The sequence below is a fragment of the Siphateles boraxobius genome, unplaced genomic scaffold, assembly GCF_051911475.1.
Source record: "Siphateles boraxobius isolate OS27281-9 unplaced genomic scaffold, OSU_SipBor_1 211, whole genome shotgun sequence".
In the NCBI taxonomy this organism is placed as follows: Eukaryota; Metazoa; Chordata; class Actinopteri; order Cypriniformes; family Leuciscidae; genus Siphateles; species Siphateles boraxobius.
In genome coordinates this window covers 208,907-228,018 of record NW_027508824.1, presented here as the reverse complement: position 1 = coordinate 228,018, position 19,112 = coordinate 208,907, and the positions used below count along the sequence as shown (strand labels likewise).

The 19,112-nt window shown below is 37.4% G+C and overlaps 1 protein-coding gene across 1 annotated transcript; it reads left to right on the top strand.

Moving 5' to 3' along the window:
- The first annotated feature begins 8,112 nt into the window (after positions 1 to 8,112).
- On the top strand, positions 8,113 to 13,846 carry LOC143746148 (transcription cofactor vestigial-like protein 2). The gene is made up of 4 exons (XM_077237907.1): positions 8,113 to 8,357; positions 8,964 to 9,255; positions 10,180 to 10,650; positions 11,868 to 13,846. Exons 1-4 carry the CDS (start codon positions 8,274 to 8,276, stop codon positions 11,909 to 11,911), a joined length of 891 nt encoding a protein of 296 aa, XP_077094022.1. The 5' UTR covers positions 8,113 to 8,273; the 3' UTR covers positions 11,912 to 13,846.
- The last annotated feature ends 5,266 nt before the right edge of the window (positions 13,847 to 19,112 follow it).

The window sequence follows — 19,112 nt, the reverse complement described above, 5'->3', positions numbered from 1 at the left end:
AAAAGAACAGTGTCCTGCTTCACTCTCAAACATTCAGAGCATATATTTATTGGCTGGCACTATGGCAAAATAAAAGTTTTATGGTTTGATGTTTGAAAATTAAAAAAAGAAACATGTATGAATCATTCACAATAAGACTAATAACATTCATTTAGAAAAATTCGGTGAATTTCCATCTAATAACAACACTTTCGAATGTTCGGTTCTCTAGTGTTGGTTCATGGACACAAATTAAATATTAAATATTTTTAATTGTTTTCTTTTAAATTTTTGTATTATTTATTGTATTATATATTCTTAATTAATTTAATTGAATCTGTTGTCTCATGAACACTTGTTTGGTTCTACTTGGATTTTCATGTTACAGTAGCATCATCTCTCTTTACGAGACAAGACAAGACTAAAGAGTTCTTCCAAATAGATAACAGAGAAGAACGACCTTTCCTTCCATGTAATGGTCTATTCTGGGGTCTAAATAAGCATCTCAGATATATGCTCTTTTAAAAACTAATTGGATGCTGGTGCTCGTATAGGACCAATCTTCAGCACACTGTTCAGAAGAATAACATCGTTTTTTGTGTTGTTGTTGGTTTTTTTGCAATAACAAAAAACACTTGAAGATAAAAAGCATCTTCCTGAGCATCAGTCCAAGTACCCTAAAACATTATCCTCTGATGAACTGCATGATGAATCCCAAGTAAATGTAACCAGACTGGTCAGTACAGATCCATCATTGTTTATCAAAAGGGTCAAACCTGGCAATGCCTTCATTTCTTTAAAAGTAGTTCCTGTTCCTTGCTAATTCTCTTTTTTGAAATCACAAATAAACAAAGGAGCCACGCCGACTGACTGCATGTGTAGTCAAATAGGAGATTTCAAATTGATTAGTGCAGTAATTCTTTAACAGAAGCACATTAACACTTCATAAGTCCCTGAACTTTCAAGGTCCTCCCGGCAGAAACTCTACATTAGTCCTTTCTGCACCATATCCACATATCTCCACCGAACCACTGCGTTATTCAAACATCAATTTAAATAGCTGGCCTTGCGATTCTCCGCAGTAAGAATAACTTTAAAAATTAATGGAAATTGCATTTAACAAAACATAATGACACTTGTATGGGCTATTGAGTTTGATATTTGAATGTCTGGGCAGTGGCTTATTTTCAACAATGAGGCAGGAGAAAGTGTTTTCTAAAAGGACTGCCCAAACTGAATAATAGCAGAACTTGGCAAGGAAAAATAATCAGTTTCTGTAATTGACCGTGAATGAAAAAAGTAATTAAAATTCATCCATGCTGAATTTTGGCACATATCTGTTTCAAGTTATCATGCAGAGTTGATGTAGTTTTTTCCATTTACTGTAATATCTGAACAAAGAGAATTTTGTCTAGTCGGATGTACAGATTACTGCAATACACAACCTCACTTAAAGGAAATCAAAAGCCCAAAAACTTAAAAGCTCAAAAAGTCCTGTCACATGAAATGTTTTTATAGTTTTTGAGGAGCAAATTTAAAGATCTTGTTCATAGGGTTATGAGTTGTCTGTGTGCAAATTTCAGCATAATGTACATTTTATTTAGAATTCAATAAAGCGAGAATATATTTACTGGCCCAGGGCCTGTTTAACAATGAGACCTGTGAGAGCCATGAAGAGCGTGTCTAAAGCAAAGCTTTATGGATGGGATGACTGAATGGAGACACTGTGTATGGATCTGTTTCTGCTGACACTCGAATGGCACTGAGAGCCAGCTGACGCTGTGGTGTGAAGAGTTGATCCGGTCAATGTGGATTTCCACATTTCCTCCTCAGTCTGGGTCACCACTTCATCACTACCCAAGAGCAGCAACAGGTGTGTCCTTTCTACTTAAACGACTGCAGTTCATCCTAACAACATCTGTTATTTGTATGAATTTGTTTGTCACCTTAAATATTCTGAGCAACCGTGAACAGAACATTTGAAATGCACGATCATGTAATTCTATTATACTTTACATGAATATTGTTCACTTAGTCTAGTATGGCAGGTCCATATATTGAAAATACAGAGATTTTTCTGACTAGACCAGCCATACTGCAATGCTCCTGCTTGATGAATCCGATCTTCAAGCTAAAGGAACTGGATGAAATATTTTAAAGCTACAGATCTACAATCTGACTTGTGACGCAGGCTGAATCATAATCACAGACTGTTCGTTCATTGGCCAGAGGAGAACATATTTTGAAGCGTTCCTTGGTCAACATATACAAAGATGTTGCACTTGGTGATAATGGGGCAGTTATGGCCTAATGTTAGAGAGTCAGACTGGTAACCCGTAGGGTGTGTGTTCAATTCTCTATAATTGCAGAAAGGCCCGCACTCTCTCCCTGGGTGCCACAGAACGAATGGCTACACACTGCTCTGGGTTTGCAGTGTGCGTGTGTTTATTACTCAATACTCCTAATGTGTTGGCAATAACTTGAATGGGTTAAATGCAGAGGACAAATTCCGAGTATGAGTTACCATACTTAGCCTCCACATGTCACAAAAAAAGCAAGTTCTGCATTGCCAATGATAACACAGACGTTTTACTGCCATCACTAACTTAAAGTTTACCATATCTATATACATACTGTAGATGCCTCGTGAATATATATATAGACTTCAGCAGATGGCGTTCATAGGATTTAGTTTATCATTAATGTTATATAATTTTATCTATATTATACATATGCAGTTATATATATTCTGTAGGTCATCCGGATACTTTTTACCTACTCTTTTATGAGTGTATATATATATATATATATATATATATATATATATATATATATATATATATATATATATACATATATAATAGTTATTTATGCAATAGTAATTTTGATATTAATGGCTTAATTAGAATTATAGACTCAAATATTTTTATTTTTATATATTTATAATTGTTATGATAATTGCAATACATTTTTAAAAATTCTTTAATTAAAGGTGCGGTGTGTAATTTTAGCGGCATCTAGTGGTGAGGTTACGAATTGCAACCATAGACTGTAAAAAAAGATGGACGACGCCCCTTCGTTCTCTTCCATTGGCGAGAAGTGAAGCCGCCATTGTCTCGATATGGCGCTGACATCTTGGGCTTGAGTCTGCGCAGTTGCGATTTCGGGACCAGACATGCGCAGTAGTGAGCAGGAAGTAAAGCCGCGAAATCAACGTCCCGCTCTGGTCCCGCCCTCACTCTCGCTGAATCAATCGTAAGCACACGCCTCTGCTGCAGAACAAACCATTATGTCGGTGTGAAATAATTAATTATAACAATTTAGATATTAAATTTAAAGCTCCAATCTCCTCAGTCCTCCAAAGATCCCGAAAACTTTCCCGAAAACTACTTTGCTCAGAACACCTGTCAATCACAGCTGTCAATCATGTACTGTTTTGACCATGACTCCACACCCTAGCGCTCCGCTATCCTCACCGTTGCACGCCTTTGTTGGAAGAGAGTGTGTGTGTGAGAGATAACTGTTTTTATAGCATCAAATAACTAACTAAAAACTAAATTATTTTAAAAACAAACACTTGAAATTACATCAGCGTGATGAAAACTACAGTAAATGACAGAAACTATCTTTGGAAAAAAGATATGTGAAGTGTAATTTAATTGTTTAGTTGGTCTCACGTCCCATTGAATAACACGGGGAGGCGGGGTTTATGAGCTATACTAGGACCGGCCACGATCGAGACGCTTTGGCTTCACTTTTCAGGGCTTGTGCGGCACGCTTGATTGCAACCAACAAAAGTTACGGTGGCCGACAGGAAGTGATGTCATCGTCTGAGACAGCAGAGAGTAGCCAGTTCAGCAATGAGGTTTCTTTACAAGGATGAATTAAGAAATTATGTTTACTTGATTATTCAGTAAAACTATATGTTATTGCGAATATTATTGTTACTTGTTCATCATTGTGTCAGTGTTTTATTCGCTGAACTAAGCTTGTTTCCTCGCACGAAGAGCAACATAGTAACGAAACACGTTTGTCCGTTTAGGGCCACCGTAGAAACATGTCGGGGCATTTCAATGATCGGGAACCCGCGGTTCTTATATGGATCTTATATTACATTTCTGTCAACAGATCCTCAGAAATATTACACAATGCACCTTTAATAACAATAAAAAATAAAGTATACATAAACAATTGTTTAGCTGACTTTTATCCAATTTAATTTTTAAAGAAAATGTCCTAAATATCACCTGCAATTTCTAAACCTGACCTTTGACCCCACAACAACCATTAAACAGTAAAACAAGAAGTTGTGGTGGTCTCCATGAAGGATCTAAAGAGCCTCAGTGTACTGAAATGGTTTGTGCATACGTTGTGCTGGGACAGGTGCCACTACAGCTCTCCTGAAACAGACACTCTCTGTTTCGAGTTCCACAGCAGACCCCCCCCCCCCCCCTCTTTCCTCAACAGTTGCCGTGGTCACACTGAGTGCAGTGGTTCACTTCCATGTCACAAACCCACAATTCACCAGGGCTTCTGTTGCCTCATCAGCAACACATGGAGCTCAACTGTTCCCCTTACCACAGTCCAGCTACAATCCCTTCTGAGTCCAAAATGAATATTCTGTCATCATTTACTCCCCCTCGTGTCGTTCCTTTAACCCTTGTGTACTGTTCGATTTCTGTGTACACCCTTATGGAGCGGGTCAAATTGACCCTAATTGGATTCAACACAATTCCTCAAAAATCACACTATGAAAAACAACAAAGATTTAGATACAAACTGTAAACTTTTAATATCAACATTTGTCAAGCATTACAAAAACATTATATCTGAAAATATGATTTATGAAAATGTTTTTAAACCAGTTTTGTTGTGACAAATTGGAATGTAAACAGTATACTGACTTTTTATGCATATACATTTTTTCTTACGTTTCTTTTTTATGCTTTGAACATCGTAACTGAACAATAAAATGTTGCTGTATAATGACATTTTTTTATTTTCCTAAGTTAACTTTCCCTAGTTTCCCAAGACCTAGTTCCCTAGTTTCATTATTCACTCACAAGGAAGTGAGAAACCAAACATAACAAAAACATACATCAAATAAATGTTTTTTATTTATTTTTTGGCTCTGTGAAGCTGCCTTTGAAAATCCTACATAAAAGTTTTGGTTAAAAGCTAGGTATTTTAGATATATTGAATATTGAAATGAGAGCTTATTTGGCTATCTGTGTCTGACAAAGATTTTCATCTGTAATTTGCAAATAATTCTGAACACTGTGATTTTAGTTTTTTCAAGTGTTTGGTTAGGGTTAGAGCACTTTTAGATACACATGCACATTAGAACTGGAGTTGAAGTGCCCTGACATACAGAAAATAAATGTTTTTATTTGTGTCTGTACAGTTGCTTTTGAATGGCTGGTCAAATTGACCCGCGAACATCACGAATGTAACAGTAATTTTGTTTGTATATGTCAAAACACATCAGCATGTTGAAACTTTGCATGCATGTTCATCATGATAAATGAGAAAAGTCACAAAATATCAAGTAAAAAAAAAAAAAAGGTTAACCAGTATTTCCAACAACTAGAAAATCGAAACGGGTCAAATTGACCTGCAACATAACACAAACAATTTAGCATCAAGCATGAACATGACTGAATCAATAAATCCGTGTGCAGTCCCATGTTGGCTCGCCAAAAAATCACTATGTGTCAGTATTTCGTTGAAACATTTCTACATCCTTTACTCAAGTACATGTTTACATTCCATTCTCTCTACAACTTGCCTTGACAATGTCTTTGCTCTCTCTTTCTTTCATCCCCCCCTTCTCCCTCGTTTTGAACGTACCCAGGCAGATTACCTGCAAATGGATGACTGGAGGCCAAGGGTTCCCTCTGTCAGCAGAGGCACAGAGCCAGGAGGCTCCTTTATTCTCACATATTAGAGAAAAGAGCCCATGTTGAAAACTGTGGGCCTGTTAAAGCTGTAAGTGATGTGCCCTGATCTTCCCTGATTCATTAGATGTGTTGAATGCACTGCTATTTCAGCAGGTTAGGTCCTATTAGCTGGGTGTTAGCACTCAACATTTCCTTGTCCTTAAGCTATTTGGGTAGAAATAGAAACCTTGTCAGGTTACACAGTCTAAAACCCTCATTGTTTGAGAGCTGTCACATCAGAAATGGAGAGTTATTGCTCGCTGTAACTCTATCTGTGAACAGGTGTGAAAGCGCTAAACCTGAAGTGGGAACAATGAATTTGAGTTGAATTAAAAGCAAATAGTATCTTTTTATTGCCAAATTGACATATTTAATGCTATATTCAATCTGCAATCAAATGTTTTTTATTTTTATATTTTAATAAATATATTAAAAATTGGCTCTATGGAAAATGTGGATTGTGGATTTTTTTTTGTTGCATTATTTTCGTGATAGTTGCAATATATATTTAATTAATGTCTTAAATTAAATCACAATAAAAATGAAAGTATAAATAATATATATAAGCTATATACTATATATATATATATATATATATATATATATATATATGTATATTATTTATAATTGTCAGAAATATTTTCTCTAAAGTAATTATTGATTACATTCTTGCTATGCTTTGATGCCATTTCATTTTGTTATTTGTTGTCATTTGACAATTAATTTGTATGTGGACAAGATATATTTTCCTAACAATGCTCTAGCAAAAATTCTTCCACAGTTTTTTCCACATCAATGAATCAAGGATTTCCTCCTTGGTTATGTTTTTACACCAGCCAACATGACAAGCGTGGCACAAAGATGATCTCTCTTGACAAGCCATTAATTTTACGGGCTCATGTGAGTGTTTTGTTGTTGAATAGAAAACCATTTGTCTCAATGTTTGGGGCCCTTGGAAAATATATGCGAAAGTCTAGTACAAGAATGTACAAATCCTGGGAAAATCCATCTACAGCAAATACAGAAGTTAAAACTGTGTGTATCGTTTTACACCTCAGATGCTGCTATTAGTGTTTGCTGAGAAATAAGCAGAATATTTCCCGTCCAGCACTCTGGACAGCGCTAGTTTAGCTTAATTTGTGAAAGACTCCATGAAGTGGGTTATATAGTGCCAGAATACCAAACATTCCTGTGAAATTCCCAATAAAATAACGATGAGCTTTAACCACCGTTTCAGCTGCTCTTCTGAAGTGTATTGCTTACAGCAGCAGAGTCATTGTCTCAGACTGAGCAGTGTATCAGTGTTTTCTCAGTTGCAGCATATTGTTGATTTTAAGGGTCCTGATGACAGAAAAATGCCCTATGACCCCAGCACCAATTGCATGAAAACTATTTGACCTTCGACCTGGAAATCTAAAGAGCCCAGGGTAACTGGGCACCGAGAACCATGGCATTTTGGCAGCCATGGCAGCACACTTATTTAGCAATTTTTAAAAATCTTTTACAAGCAATCGCATTTTTAAAATTCAATAGCAAAACATGTAGGTCCATTAAAATGTATTGTAATAGCAGAACACTTTGATGGTAAAAGAGAATTGAGCTACCTGTAGGGAGGATTCATAGGAGCTGCTGTTGGTCTCTTTTGTAGAATTACGTCAAAACGAGTCGTTTCATAGAAGAGTCGTTCATTTGAACCGATTCGTGCACGGATTTGCAGTGTTTCTCGCGCGAACTTCAGTAGGCCTAAACACGATGAGGTAAGATAAGAAACACCTTTATTTTTAAAATATCAAACAAGAAAGAGTTGTAGGCTACAACAGAGGCTATGTTTACTGGCATATCTCGTTTAGGATGAAATCATGAAACTGGAAGACATCTGAACGAGTAAACGGACTATTAGTCATAGAGTTGTACATTTTACATTTATTTGTACTTTTTTTTCTTTTACATTTAGTCGCAGTCAAAAAACAACAACACGATGACACACATACCATGTTATATTGTTGTTGTGCAATGTTGTCTTGTTTATAATGTTGTCTTGCTAAATAATTTTACTGCAAGCAAGAGACTGCATACAGTGAGTGACTTCTGGGAACACTTTGAGCGATGATTCAAATGAGTCGATTCATTAAACCACTCATCAGTTAAGTGAACCGAATCTCTTAAATGAATCAGACTCGTGCGTAAAGAAGACAGAGTAGCTACAGAACATAAAAGGTGCTCAGTGCAGTCAGCGCGATCGACACGGAGCTTCATTTTCTGGCTGTAGACACTGAACCAGCGCTTTATTTCAAATGAAGCGTCCTCTCATTCCACTAATAATTTTTTATACGTGATATAACAGCTGTCTTCGCCATGAGCTGCCTGGATGTCATGTATCAAGTTTATGGTCCACCTCAGCCTTATTTTGCCGCAGCATACACACCTTATCACCATCAGGTATGTTCACCAAATTCAATTTATTATTATTCTGTTGTGTTAAAAGAAAATGTTGTGTTTGTGTTTTGTTTGGATTCCGAGTAAAACTTTCTCTCCTCGACTTGTTGCGCTCCGCGTGCATGTGATGTTGACAAAATAGTTTTAAAATGAGTCTCGTAGTTAGATGTTGACGTATATTTTTTTAAACCTGATTAATGCCATTTTAAGTGCTTTTTAAAGTTATTAAAAACAAAACGTGAACATATTTTTGTTTTCTGACCTTGTTGTAGTAGGCTATATCACTTGTATAAAGCATGATACGACATTGGCTATTTTATTCATTTCCTTAAGAAAAGCTTGTGGAAAAGATTGTCTTGGAAATATATTTTTCTTTATTTGACAAATATCATGTTATCCTGAATGCGTATTTAGTTTAGGATAAATACATATTATGTATATATTGAGTATATATTATATATTGGTGGTTTAGAAGCATTATAGGAACATAAATAGTGCAACACCAAACAACTATATAGTTTCTCCCTATATCTGTCTATGTATGAATAGAGTGTGTGTGAGTGTATTTCTGTATCATGTAAATTGATTTAGCCTTTTTTTTCTCTCCAGAAACTGGCATTTTACTCGAAAATGCAAGAATCTCCAGAAACAGTCAGCGGAAGCAGCTCTTCTTTCCCCAACCTCTCCGGGCCACCCATAAAAGAGGAGGACTGCGCCCGGGAGAAAGATCACCCACCCGAGGCGGAGTACATCAGCTCCAGATGTGTGCTTTTCACGTATTTCCAAGGGGACATTAGTTCGGTGGTGGATGAACATTTCAGTCGAGCTTTGAGTCAGTCTAGCAGTTACGCTCCTGGATCCAGCAACAGCAAGAGCGCCAGAGGAACATCGTCCTGGAGAGGTGGGAATCTCATGCTACCTGCATGTTCAATCAAATTGAATTAAATTGAACTGTATTGGCCAAGTACGCCTGAGCAAGGAATTTGTCACTGATATAAGGCATCCACACAGTGCATTTAGACAAAAATGCAATTTATTTTAGTAATTATAGATAACAAAAATACAGTCCTCGACAAAAGAATAAAGTATCACAAATAACGGGACACATTACCGTGCCCAACATACCAAATTTTGGTATACAATACAATAACACACTGATACGCACAGAATTAGCAATGAAAATCCTGTTACTTACAGTAGAGTATTGCACTTAAATATGATATTGCACAAAAAGAGAAGGAAATAGATTTAAATAGTTAATTTATACTATAAGTAGTATGTCGTTTCCTTGCATTCTTTATGATTGTACAGCTATTAATCATGACAATGGGCACAATTTTCCTTCTTTTTTTTAAAATTATTTAGATAGATTTTTAAAAGCAAATGAATAAAATTAGTTTGATTATGATTTTATTTTTTACAATTAGTTTAATTAACATATTTTCTGTGCATCATCTATGATTGCACATGTATGATTTGATTTATTTTGCATTGTTTCATAACATTTACATTTACATTTATTCATTTAGCAGACGCTTTTATCCAAAGCGACTTACAAATGAGAACAATAGAAGCAGTTAAACTAACAGTAGGACAACAATACGCAAGTGCTATAACCCCTCTCAGTTTAACTTTAGTGCATTTTTTTTTAACTTAGATTTCATAATCTACGCAGATTTTTTTTTAAAAGCTAATGCAAATAAATTAAATTTGATTGTGGAGGATAGTTTGTCGCATTTGTTTTGTTAATCCAAATGTGTGAGCATAGATTTTAAATCTTTTGTGCATATTAACATGCAACACATCTAAATGTGTTCCTCCGCAGAAGGCTCATTTCCCATGAGCCAGAGAAGCTTCCCTCCCTCGTTCTGGAACAGCGCGTATCAGCCGTCGGTCACAGCATCTCTCAGCAGCGCCCTGGGTTCCTCCCACACGGATCTCCCCTTCCCAGCGGACCCTTATTCCAGTGCGTCTCTACACAGCCACCTCCACCAATCCCCCCCGGAGCCCTGGCACCCCTCTCACCACCATCACCCTTACTCACTCGGCGGAGCCATCGGCACCCAGGGGTCCGCTTACCCCCGGCCCTCCGTGCACGACATGTACGGAACGCACTTTGACCCCCGTTACAGCTCTCTGCTCGTGCCCTCGGTGCGGCCCCACAGACTTCCCCCGGCCACGGTGCCCGCGTCCGGAGCCTCGCCGTGTGACATCAGCAAGAGCGAGCCGGGCAGCTCGGCGTGGACCGGCGCTTTCACAGCGGCGAGCTCTGATATGAGCCTGAACATGGAGACAGGTGTGAACATTCAATCCACATACAGCTGACCCACAATGTATTTATGCACATAACAAGCTACACTTAAAACACGTATGGATGTCATTGCATTATCAACACAAAAGGCATTTATTTTAAAGATAATAAAACATTTCATTAAAAAGAAGTTTGGTCTTAAATGATAAAAAAAGGAGACAAAATGTTTTGTGGCACTTTCTGGTCATTTAAAATGTTTTTGAAAGAAGTGTCTTATGTTCACCAGGGCTGCATGTATTTTAATAAAAATATAAATAAGTATATTTATAAATAAGTAATAAATATAGTAAAAATGGTAATATTGTAAAATATTATTACAATTTACATATAAATTATTTCAATTTGAATATATTTTAAAATGTAATTTATTCCTGTGATCAAAGCTGAATTTTCAGCATCATTACTCCAGTCTTCAGTGTCACATGATCCTTCAGAAATCACTATAATATGCTAAATATTTGTTGTGACAACCGTGATACTTTTTTTCACGATTCTTTGATGAATAGAAAGTTCAAAGAACAGCATTTATTCGCAATAGAAATGTATAACATTGTAAATGTATTTTCTGTCACTTTTGATCAATTTAATGCATCCTTGCTAAATAAAAGTATTCATTTCGTTCAAAAGCAAATTTTTTTTTTTACTGAACTCAAATTTTGAATGGTAGTGTAGTTAACGTGATAACCTCTGCTAGGGTGCATGTGTGAATTTCAGGAACATTTATATCATACATGCACACAAAAAATCAGCTCGACACCAGTTTATTAAGACTGAGTGCAAAAATTGTTCTGAGAAAAGCTTTATAAATGCAACTTTATGTTTTATTATGACATTTAGACTTTTTTTAAAGGGTGAAGAGTTTTTTAAGCTTAAAGCAAACTTACTTTTCAGGGCCGATGTGAAGACTCGCATCATAAAAGTCAGAGAAAAAAAATTCAATCATATAATGTCAAATAATACTGTCTATAAGAGCCTCTTGAAATACTGCACATGATCATTTTGAGAATTTATCCTGATTTTAAGATCTTTTTTGAATCTTGTTTTTGACGTTGACCTCTGCTGACATTGGTTTTTCACTCTTCATCTTTAAGACTTTAATGCTTTCTTTGCTTCAAGTCTTCCCACTTTTCACTCTGTATTTGCTACTTATTTTCCCTCTTTTCATTTCTTTATCTTTTTTTCCCTTTCCTTCTTCCTCTCAGGTCTACAGAGCCAGGATAAGAGCAAGGACTTGTACTGGTTTTAGTGCCCTGCGGCCACTTCTTTCTCCGCCGGCTTGTCTTTCTCTGGCTTTTCTGTAACAGATTCTCATCTCACTTGCAGCTCGGCGCTACACCCTCTGCAGCGGGACCATCCTAAGCTGAAAATGGATAAGAACCCTTCGGATGAGTGCAAAACTCTCTCAGTAAAGAGGAGTGTGACTAGCAGCTGCGCTCGGCCCTTCCCCCCCGACCCTCAGCGCTCTCAGCAAAACGGACCCAAAATAAGATTTAAAAAGAGACAAACGTTACTTTTGGGGGACATTTGAGAAAAGACGGACTGGCTATGAAGACTTTTCTTTTTCTGACCAGAGAGCAGCATTCCCTATCATCGCTGAAGACAGAGAAGGGCTATTTGAAGCCACTTGACTCTATCTATATTGCTTTCAGCACCTGTCATCGACAACTGTTGTGGAACTTAGCAGACGCACAGACAAGCGCTTTGACTGGATTTCATAAAAGAGGCGTTTTGTTGTATCTGGACACACTGTGAAAGGGAACAACTGGTTTGGCTTTTTATTTTTTTGTGAGGCGTGTTGTAGGTTCGACTGGAAGCAGATACGAACACTATTAAGCCGGACTGTATATACTTTGTGTCTTAGTGTGTCCAGTGCTACATGTAAGATCAAACTGCATCATGATATGCATTAGAAATATTGATTCTTTCATTTGTACTTTTTTAAGAACCACTTTTAGTCGCCGTCAGCTTAGGTCGACGTCTCACCACGCTGTATTTGAATGTATCACATGTAATATATTACCTTTGAAAGTATTTTTCCAGTGCGTTGAGGACAATGAGGCATTATCTGTTTTGTTATTATCTTCAGCCTATGAAACAGAAATGGAAATAAAACCAGGCGATACACACTTTTTTTGCTGCCCTTAAGTGTTTTAGAGGCTGCTTGTGAAATTGCGAATGTGATCGATTATACAAACTCTTTTTATACCAAACATATCTTGACATTTATTCAAGCTTGCTTTGGACTCTAGGAAACAAAAGACTATTATAAACCTGCTGCAACCTTCGAAACCTTAAAATCCACTCCATCAGAGACTAAATTATTGATTTATCTCAATATAGATGTTTTTCTGTGTTAGTATGTTTGACATGTTAAAGAAGGATGGGCTACTTTCAATCATGATTAACACTCTTAAAAATAAAGGTTCCAAAGGCGGGTTTTCACAGCAATGCCATAGCAGAACCATCTTGGGTTCCAGAAAGAACCTGTCAGTGAACAGTTCTTAAAAGAACCATTTTTTTCTTAGTGTGAAGAAGCTTTTTCTACTATAAAGAACCTTTTGTGCAATGGAACGATTTATTGGATATTAAAGGTTCTTCATGGAACTATAGATGCCAATAAAGAACCTTTATTTTTAAGAGCGTGTGATGTTTTTGTCCAATGAAAAGGAATTGGGCAGCGAGAAAGAAAGCGGGAGACTCAATGTTATCACGCTGACATTTGATCCTTTGCCTTTTGGTTGTGTTCGCAGTGAATACCAGACAGCTGTTGATTAATATTGGCTTATGACAACAGCAATGATGGACAAGAGATGTGTGGCCAGGAGTTTCTCTTGCTTAAGTGGGGAAAACAAAGGCCTCTTTTTAAAAAAGTAGCACTGAGTGCCTCCTAAAGTGGGGGTGCATGAGAAAATAATGTAGTTCATGTGTATGCAGTATAACTACTAAGCCAACCTGTGTGTTTTGTGACTACAGTGCTGCAAAGTATGTGTATTTTTTTAAATGATGTCTATTGAAACTCTACTCTGGTTGTATTTGTAGCCATGTTTCTCTCCCTTGAATTCAAAGTTGAGTTAATTTTATTTGTCATATACAACAGCATATCTGCTGACTGACAATGAAATGTGTAATTCAAGCTCACTATTTGAACGAAAATAGAAATAAATCATATTGAAAAAACAAAGTAATATAGGTCTAGAAAAATTAGAAGTGTAGAGGAGACCGCGGCTTGCTGTCACATATCTCAGAGTATATTTTTGAATGTCAGTTTCAATATAACCATTTCTGTATTGCCATTGGTTTCTATATATTATGAACTTTAGCAGAGCATGTTGTCACACAGTATATAGGCCCCTGCCAGTTATAGACTTTAAATGAAATTCCTTCACAAATAATTTTAAAAGTAAACCATTAGCAAAGCAATTAATGAAACACTACGTATAAGATTATTTTGAAGAACAGAAGGGTAGAATTCACAAATTCACAAAAATACTTGACACCAAATAGCATTAAAAAAACAAACCACATCCTATGTCAGAGTACATATTAGGTAGCATTAATTATTAGCGATAGGAAAATAAGCAATAGGCATAAAATAAATTAGGTTTATACAACGGCTAATGTGCTCATGAATCTATAAACATATGATTACGCAAAGCTGTCACATTATCCCTGCCCGGTAACTCCGTGCCAATATTAGCATGACGGGACTATTTAGAGCGGCGCCGTGCCGCGCGTGCACAGAAACAGCGCGCGCACAGGACCAGAAACAGCGCGCGCAAGTACTCGCAGAGCGACACTCGACACCGCCGTTTCAGTGACTGCAGGATTTGTGATGTAGAGGCATAATCTCGCAGCAGTAGCTCCTTAATTGCCGAGCACTAATTAGGGGCAAGAGGCCGAGCTGTCAGTCAGATTATCCCTAAAATTCAAACGCACTCCCATGTACTTTTTTGGAGTGGCGTCGAGGAACCCGCAGCCAGTTGTCACTTCGCCCAGCGTTTGCCGAAAGGACAGACATCAGCCATGTGAAAGGTCAACTCCCCACACTTTAAAAAGCAGATCAACAGTACGCTGGCATTTTAATCAGCTTGAGTCTAATGTTCTCTATCAATAAAGTAGTTAAGTTAAACGACCATGTGATAACTGTTAAGCTTTGCCTGGTAAAATTATTACGGGCGCTGGGTTTCTAATTTACAAAGGGTTACAATCCCAAATTGTGCTAAAAAGAAACTGATTTATAATTATTTATTACATTTATCTTTCTCAGTCGCCCCAAAAAAATATTTTATCCACATAAAAAAAAATGCATTAGATAAAAATATATAATATTTTATATTTATATTTTGGTCCATATTGAGATGATAGCATCATGCAGTTGCTGTAGATTTATCGGTTGCATGTCCAAGATGTGAATCTCCTGTTCCAGCACATCCCAAAAGTGTTCTATTGGATTGAGATCTGGTGACTGTGAAGCCATTTGAGTTTAGTGAACTCATTGTCATGTTCAAGAAACCAGTTTGAGATGATTTGAGCTTTGAGAGATGTGGCACGTTATCCTGCTGGAAGTAGAAAACCCTTTAGAAAACTGGAACACTGTGGTCATAAAGAGATGGACATGGTCAGCAACAATACTCAGGTAGGCTGTGGCATTTAAACAATGCTCAATTGGTATAAAATGTGATAAGAAAAGATCCCTCAGCAGCCTGAACTGCTGATATAGCCTAAGACAGGATGGATCCTTAGTTTACCAAACTCTGACTATACCATCTGAAAGTCGCAGCAGAATCGAGACCCATCAAACCAAGGAACATTTTTCCAGTCTTTTCCAATTTCGGTAAGCCCGTGCGAATATAGCCTCAGTTTCCGGTTCTTATCTGACAGAAGTGTGACCGGTGTGTTTTCTGCTGCTGTAGCTCCTCTGCTTCAAGGTTGGACGTGTTGTGTGTTCAGAGATGCTCTTCTGCAGATCTCGGTCTGGCTATTCACATCTGACCTCTGGCATCAACAAGGCATATTCCTCCACAGGGGTGAAACAGCAGCTCACAGCATATTTTCCCATTTACTGATCATTCTCTCTAAATACTAGATGGTTGTGCGTGAACTTCAGCAGATCATCTTAACCATGTCTACAGGCCTAAATTCATTGAGGCGTGCAAATACATGCCTAAACTGCCATATTATTCGATGATTTGATTTTGGTGTTAACAAGCAGTTATACATAAACGTTGTGTTTTCATGTATCATGGGGACTTTCCATAGGCATAATTATTTTTACGCTGCAAACTGTATATTCTATCCCCTTACACCAACCCTACCCATAAAACTACCCATCACAGAAAACTTTCAGCATTTTTATTTTTTCAAAAAACCTGATTTATAAGCTGTTTTCCCCATGGAGAATTTTTCCCCCCATAATGTAGGGTTTACCAGGCCACACACACAAATAAAGAGATTTCTGCCTCGGCTGTTAAGACAAATTGTATAGCAAATTTGTAACTATCAAAAGATTATTTTTTCTTTGTAAGTTGCATTTAAAATCCACTTGGCTGGAACATCTGAGGAGGCCCATGCAGTCTGAATGAGCATGAAACTTCTGGATGTTGCCGTGCTCTCCTTCATTTGTCCGAATGAATGCACTCATCTGCAAAGCATTACAGCTTCCAGCTATCATTTATTTTATAATAAGCGACCAGAGCCCTGTCATCAGAATTCTGCCAAACATAATCTCAGTGTATCGCCTGTGGTAATCCAACCTCAATAGTCAAGATGCAAAAAAAAAAAAAAAAAAACACGTGTTGGCCAAATCACAGAGGGAATTGATTTTTAGTTAGACTCTAAATAAACTCAGACACTTTGAGCTGCACAAACACAGACTAACATCCACCAAGCTTGACTGAGGGAACTGCGCCACAACTGTTTCTGTAAATAAAATGGTAATTAATTCTTGAGAGATGATCAGTGAGTATGTTAAAAGACACCTTGTAGTAACTTTGGCCACATTTGGCTCCTACAGGCATGATTTGCATAGATCAACAAAGAGGGCCTGTCAATCTCCAAAAATGACAATCAAAAAGCACAATAAGTTAGCCTAGAAATCTAGACGCACTCTATCGGCAGCAAACTTTATTTTGCAGCAAGTGTAGTCTAGCAACTCTCCGTTGGCTTTCCAGCTGGAAAAACCAAACTCTAGTCAGGCCAATGACATTGTGTATAGAGTTGGTGGGCGGGCTTAACATAATGACGGCAGAGATGAGACGGTTTCGCGTGAATTCCCTGCTACTTGAAAACAAAGAAATGCTGCGGCTGGCGAACAGCTGTCTTTCCAATCGGCTTTGGCCGTGACTCTGGAGGACCTGGAGTTTAGCTTTTCTTTGAGAAAAGACAAAGAACGGCACTGAAGTCATTCTTAAAAAAGGAAGATGTGTTCAAAGTTTTGACGACCGGATACGGCAGAAGCTTAATGTATCAACTAGCTCCGCTAGTGGGAAACCGCATGGGACTCACTCAGCCACAACCGCTCTTTGCTCTGGTTGGTTGTAGCGCTAGCCTATTGCGTGCAGAGGGAGTTTGAAAGACAGACGTTTATCCCGCCCTCGGAATGAGCGCTGCCAATGGTGAGTTCCCAGACCTAACGTCTTGATGTGGGTCTGGCTTGCCAGGCTAACAATAAGTACCAAGCAGTTACAGACCATAATTTAAAGTTCTATTCTTCCTATCTAGCATAGTTTTTAAATCTCATGCACCAGCGTTCAAAAGTTGCACCATATGTAAATATGTGAACATGAATTAGACATGACGGCTTACATTTCGTCTCTTCTTCACTGAGTATAAAGTCCACAGATAATAAAGAGACTAAGAAGATTTCCTGCACATGCGCATGACGTCACAGTTTTCACAAAATCACATTTTCTTTAGTTTACACGGAGATGTTAACAGTATTGTTTTCAAAACTTGCAACCCGTTTTCAAAAGTTTTCATTTTCAGGCCCCCAAAACGCCTTTGTCGTTGAATGAATGGCCAAAACCCATTGATAGTTGAAAACAGTGGCGTGCAAGTTGAGCTGTTTCTTTAAGATCTCATGTTGTACCCTCATGACAACCAATTGAGCATGTCACCTCTTTCTTGTGTGGTCTGTTTTTGAAACAGTTACAAACACACGTAAGTGATCAGGGTTGTGGTTTTTGTCTCGGAGAGAAGTTTCTCTTTGCGGGCGGAAGAGGCAGATGTGTAAAAGCATCTCGCCCGTAGTGGATGAGGAATGTGAACCTCGCTAATGCCGGAGCTGAAGGCCAAGCTCTATATGACATGACAGTCAGAACATCCACAAGTGCCACATGGCTGTCAATTTTCACACCACTGCTGATGGTATTTTTCACATTAGTCACCATAAGCATTAAGTATTTGAATACAGACATCTGATGCACTGCTGAAATGTACAGATCACAAAGACAGATTTGCATAGGAAATATATTGCTAATTTTACTTTTTTATCAGGCAGGCCAGCCAGACTAAAGACTGCTCCCCGGAACACTGTGCTCTTTCTGTATCAAGGGCACTACCGCTGCACTAAAGCACCATGTGCTAACAGATGTAATACTGTTAATCTAGCTATTTAACAGCATAAAACCATGTTGAAACCATTTTGAGCATGTCACAGGACTGATATTACAATTTTAATTACGAGGGTAATGACTTCTTTAAGGTCGAGGAGCTGCAGAGATGCTTTAATGGTGGAGAATGTTGCTGATACCTCATCTAAGAGCAGCAGATTTGTGAAACCTTTATCTTTGGCCCATATCCCAAAGCCTGGAGCCGTCAGTCATCAGCAGAGGACACACAACACAATGCTCCTGAACAATCAATCGCACCTTTGGCTTTAAACAAGAGTCTTGTCTGTTGCCTTGTTTAATGTCACATAAGTGGTGAAGCAATCATTTTTTATTTGATTTCCTGGATTTTTTTTTTTAACACAATAATAAGTTTTATATTTGGTAACACTCTTTTAAAGTGACGTAGTTACATGTCACTACATGTACTTACTATAGTAATAACAGTACATTATGCATAAACCAAACTCTGTAGTATGTCCATGTGGTTAATTAATATAACTTAATACTTATTTGAGTAAGTACAATGTAACTATACGTCAAAGTGTGAACTTATATTATAATTATATCATATTAATATTATATAAATCAGAATAAATAAACTTGGAAATTTAATTGTGTGACCTTTTATAGGATTTATACAAAGTGGTTTCAACAAAAGTAACTTATAATTTCACATATAAATTCGTAAATTCAAGTTTATTAAAAAGAAAATATTCTATTATATTTTATAACACATTAAATTATAGTATAACTAAAGAAATCATTTAGAAACCAAATGAATTTTAAGGCAATGTTACATTAGTCATGCAATAGAAGGATTCACACAGGTAAAGTGAT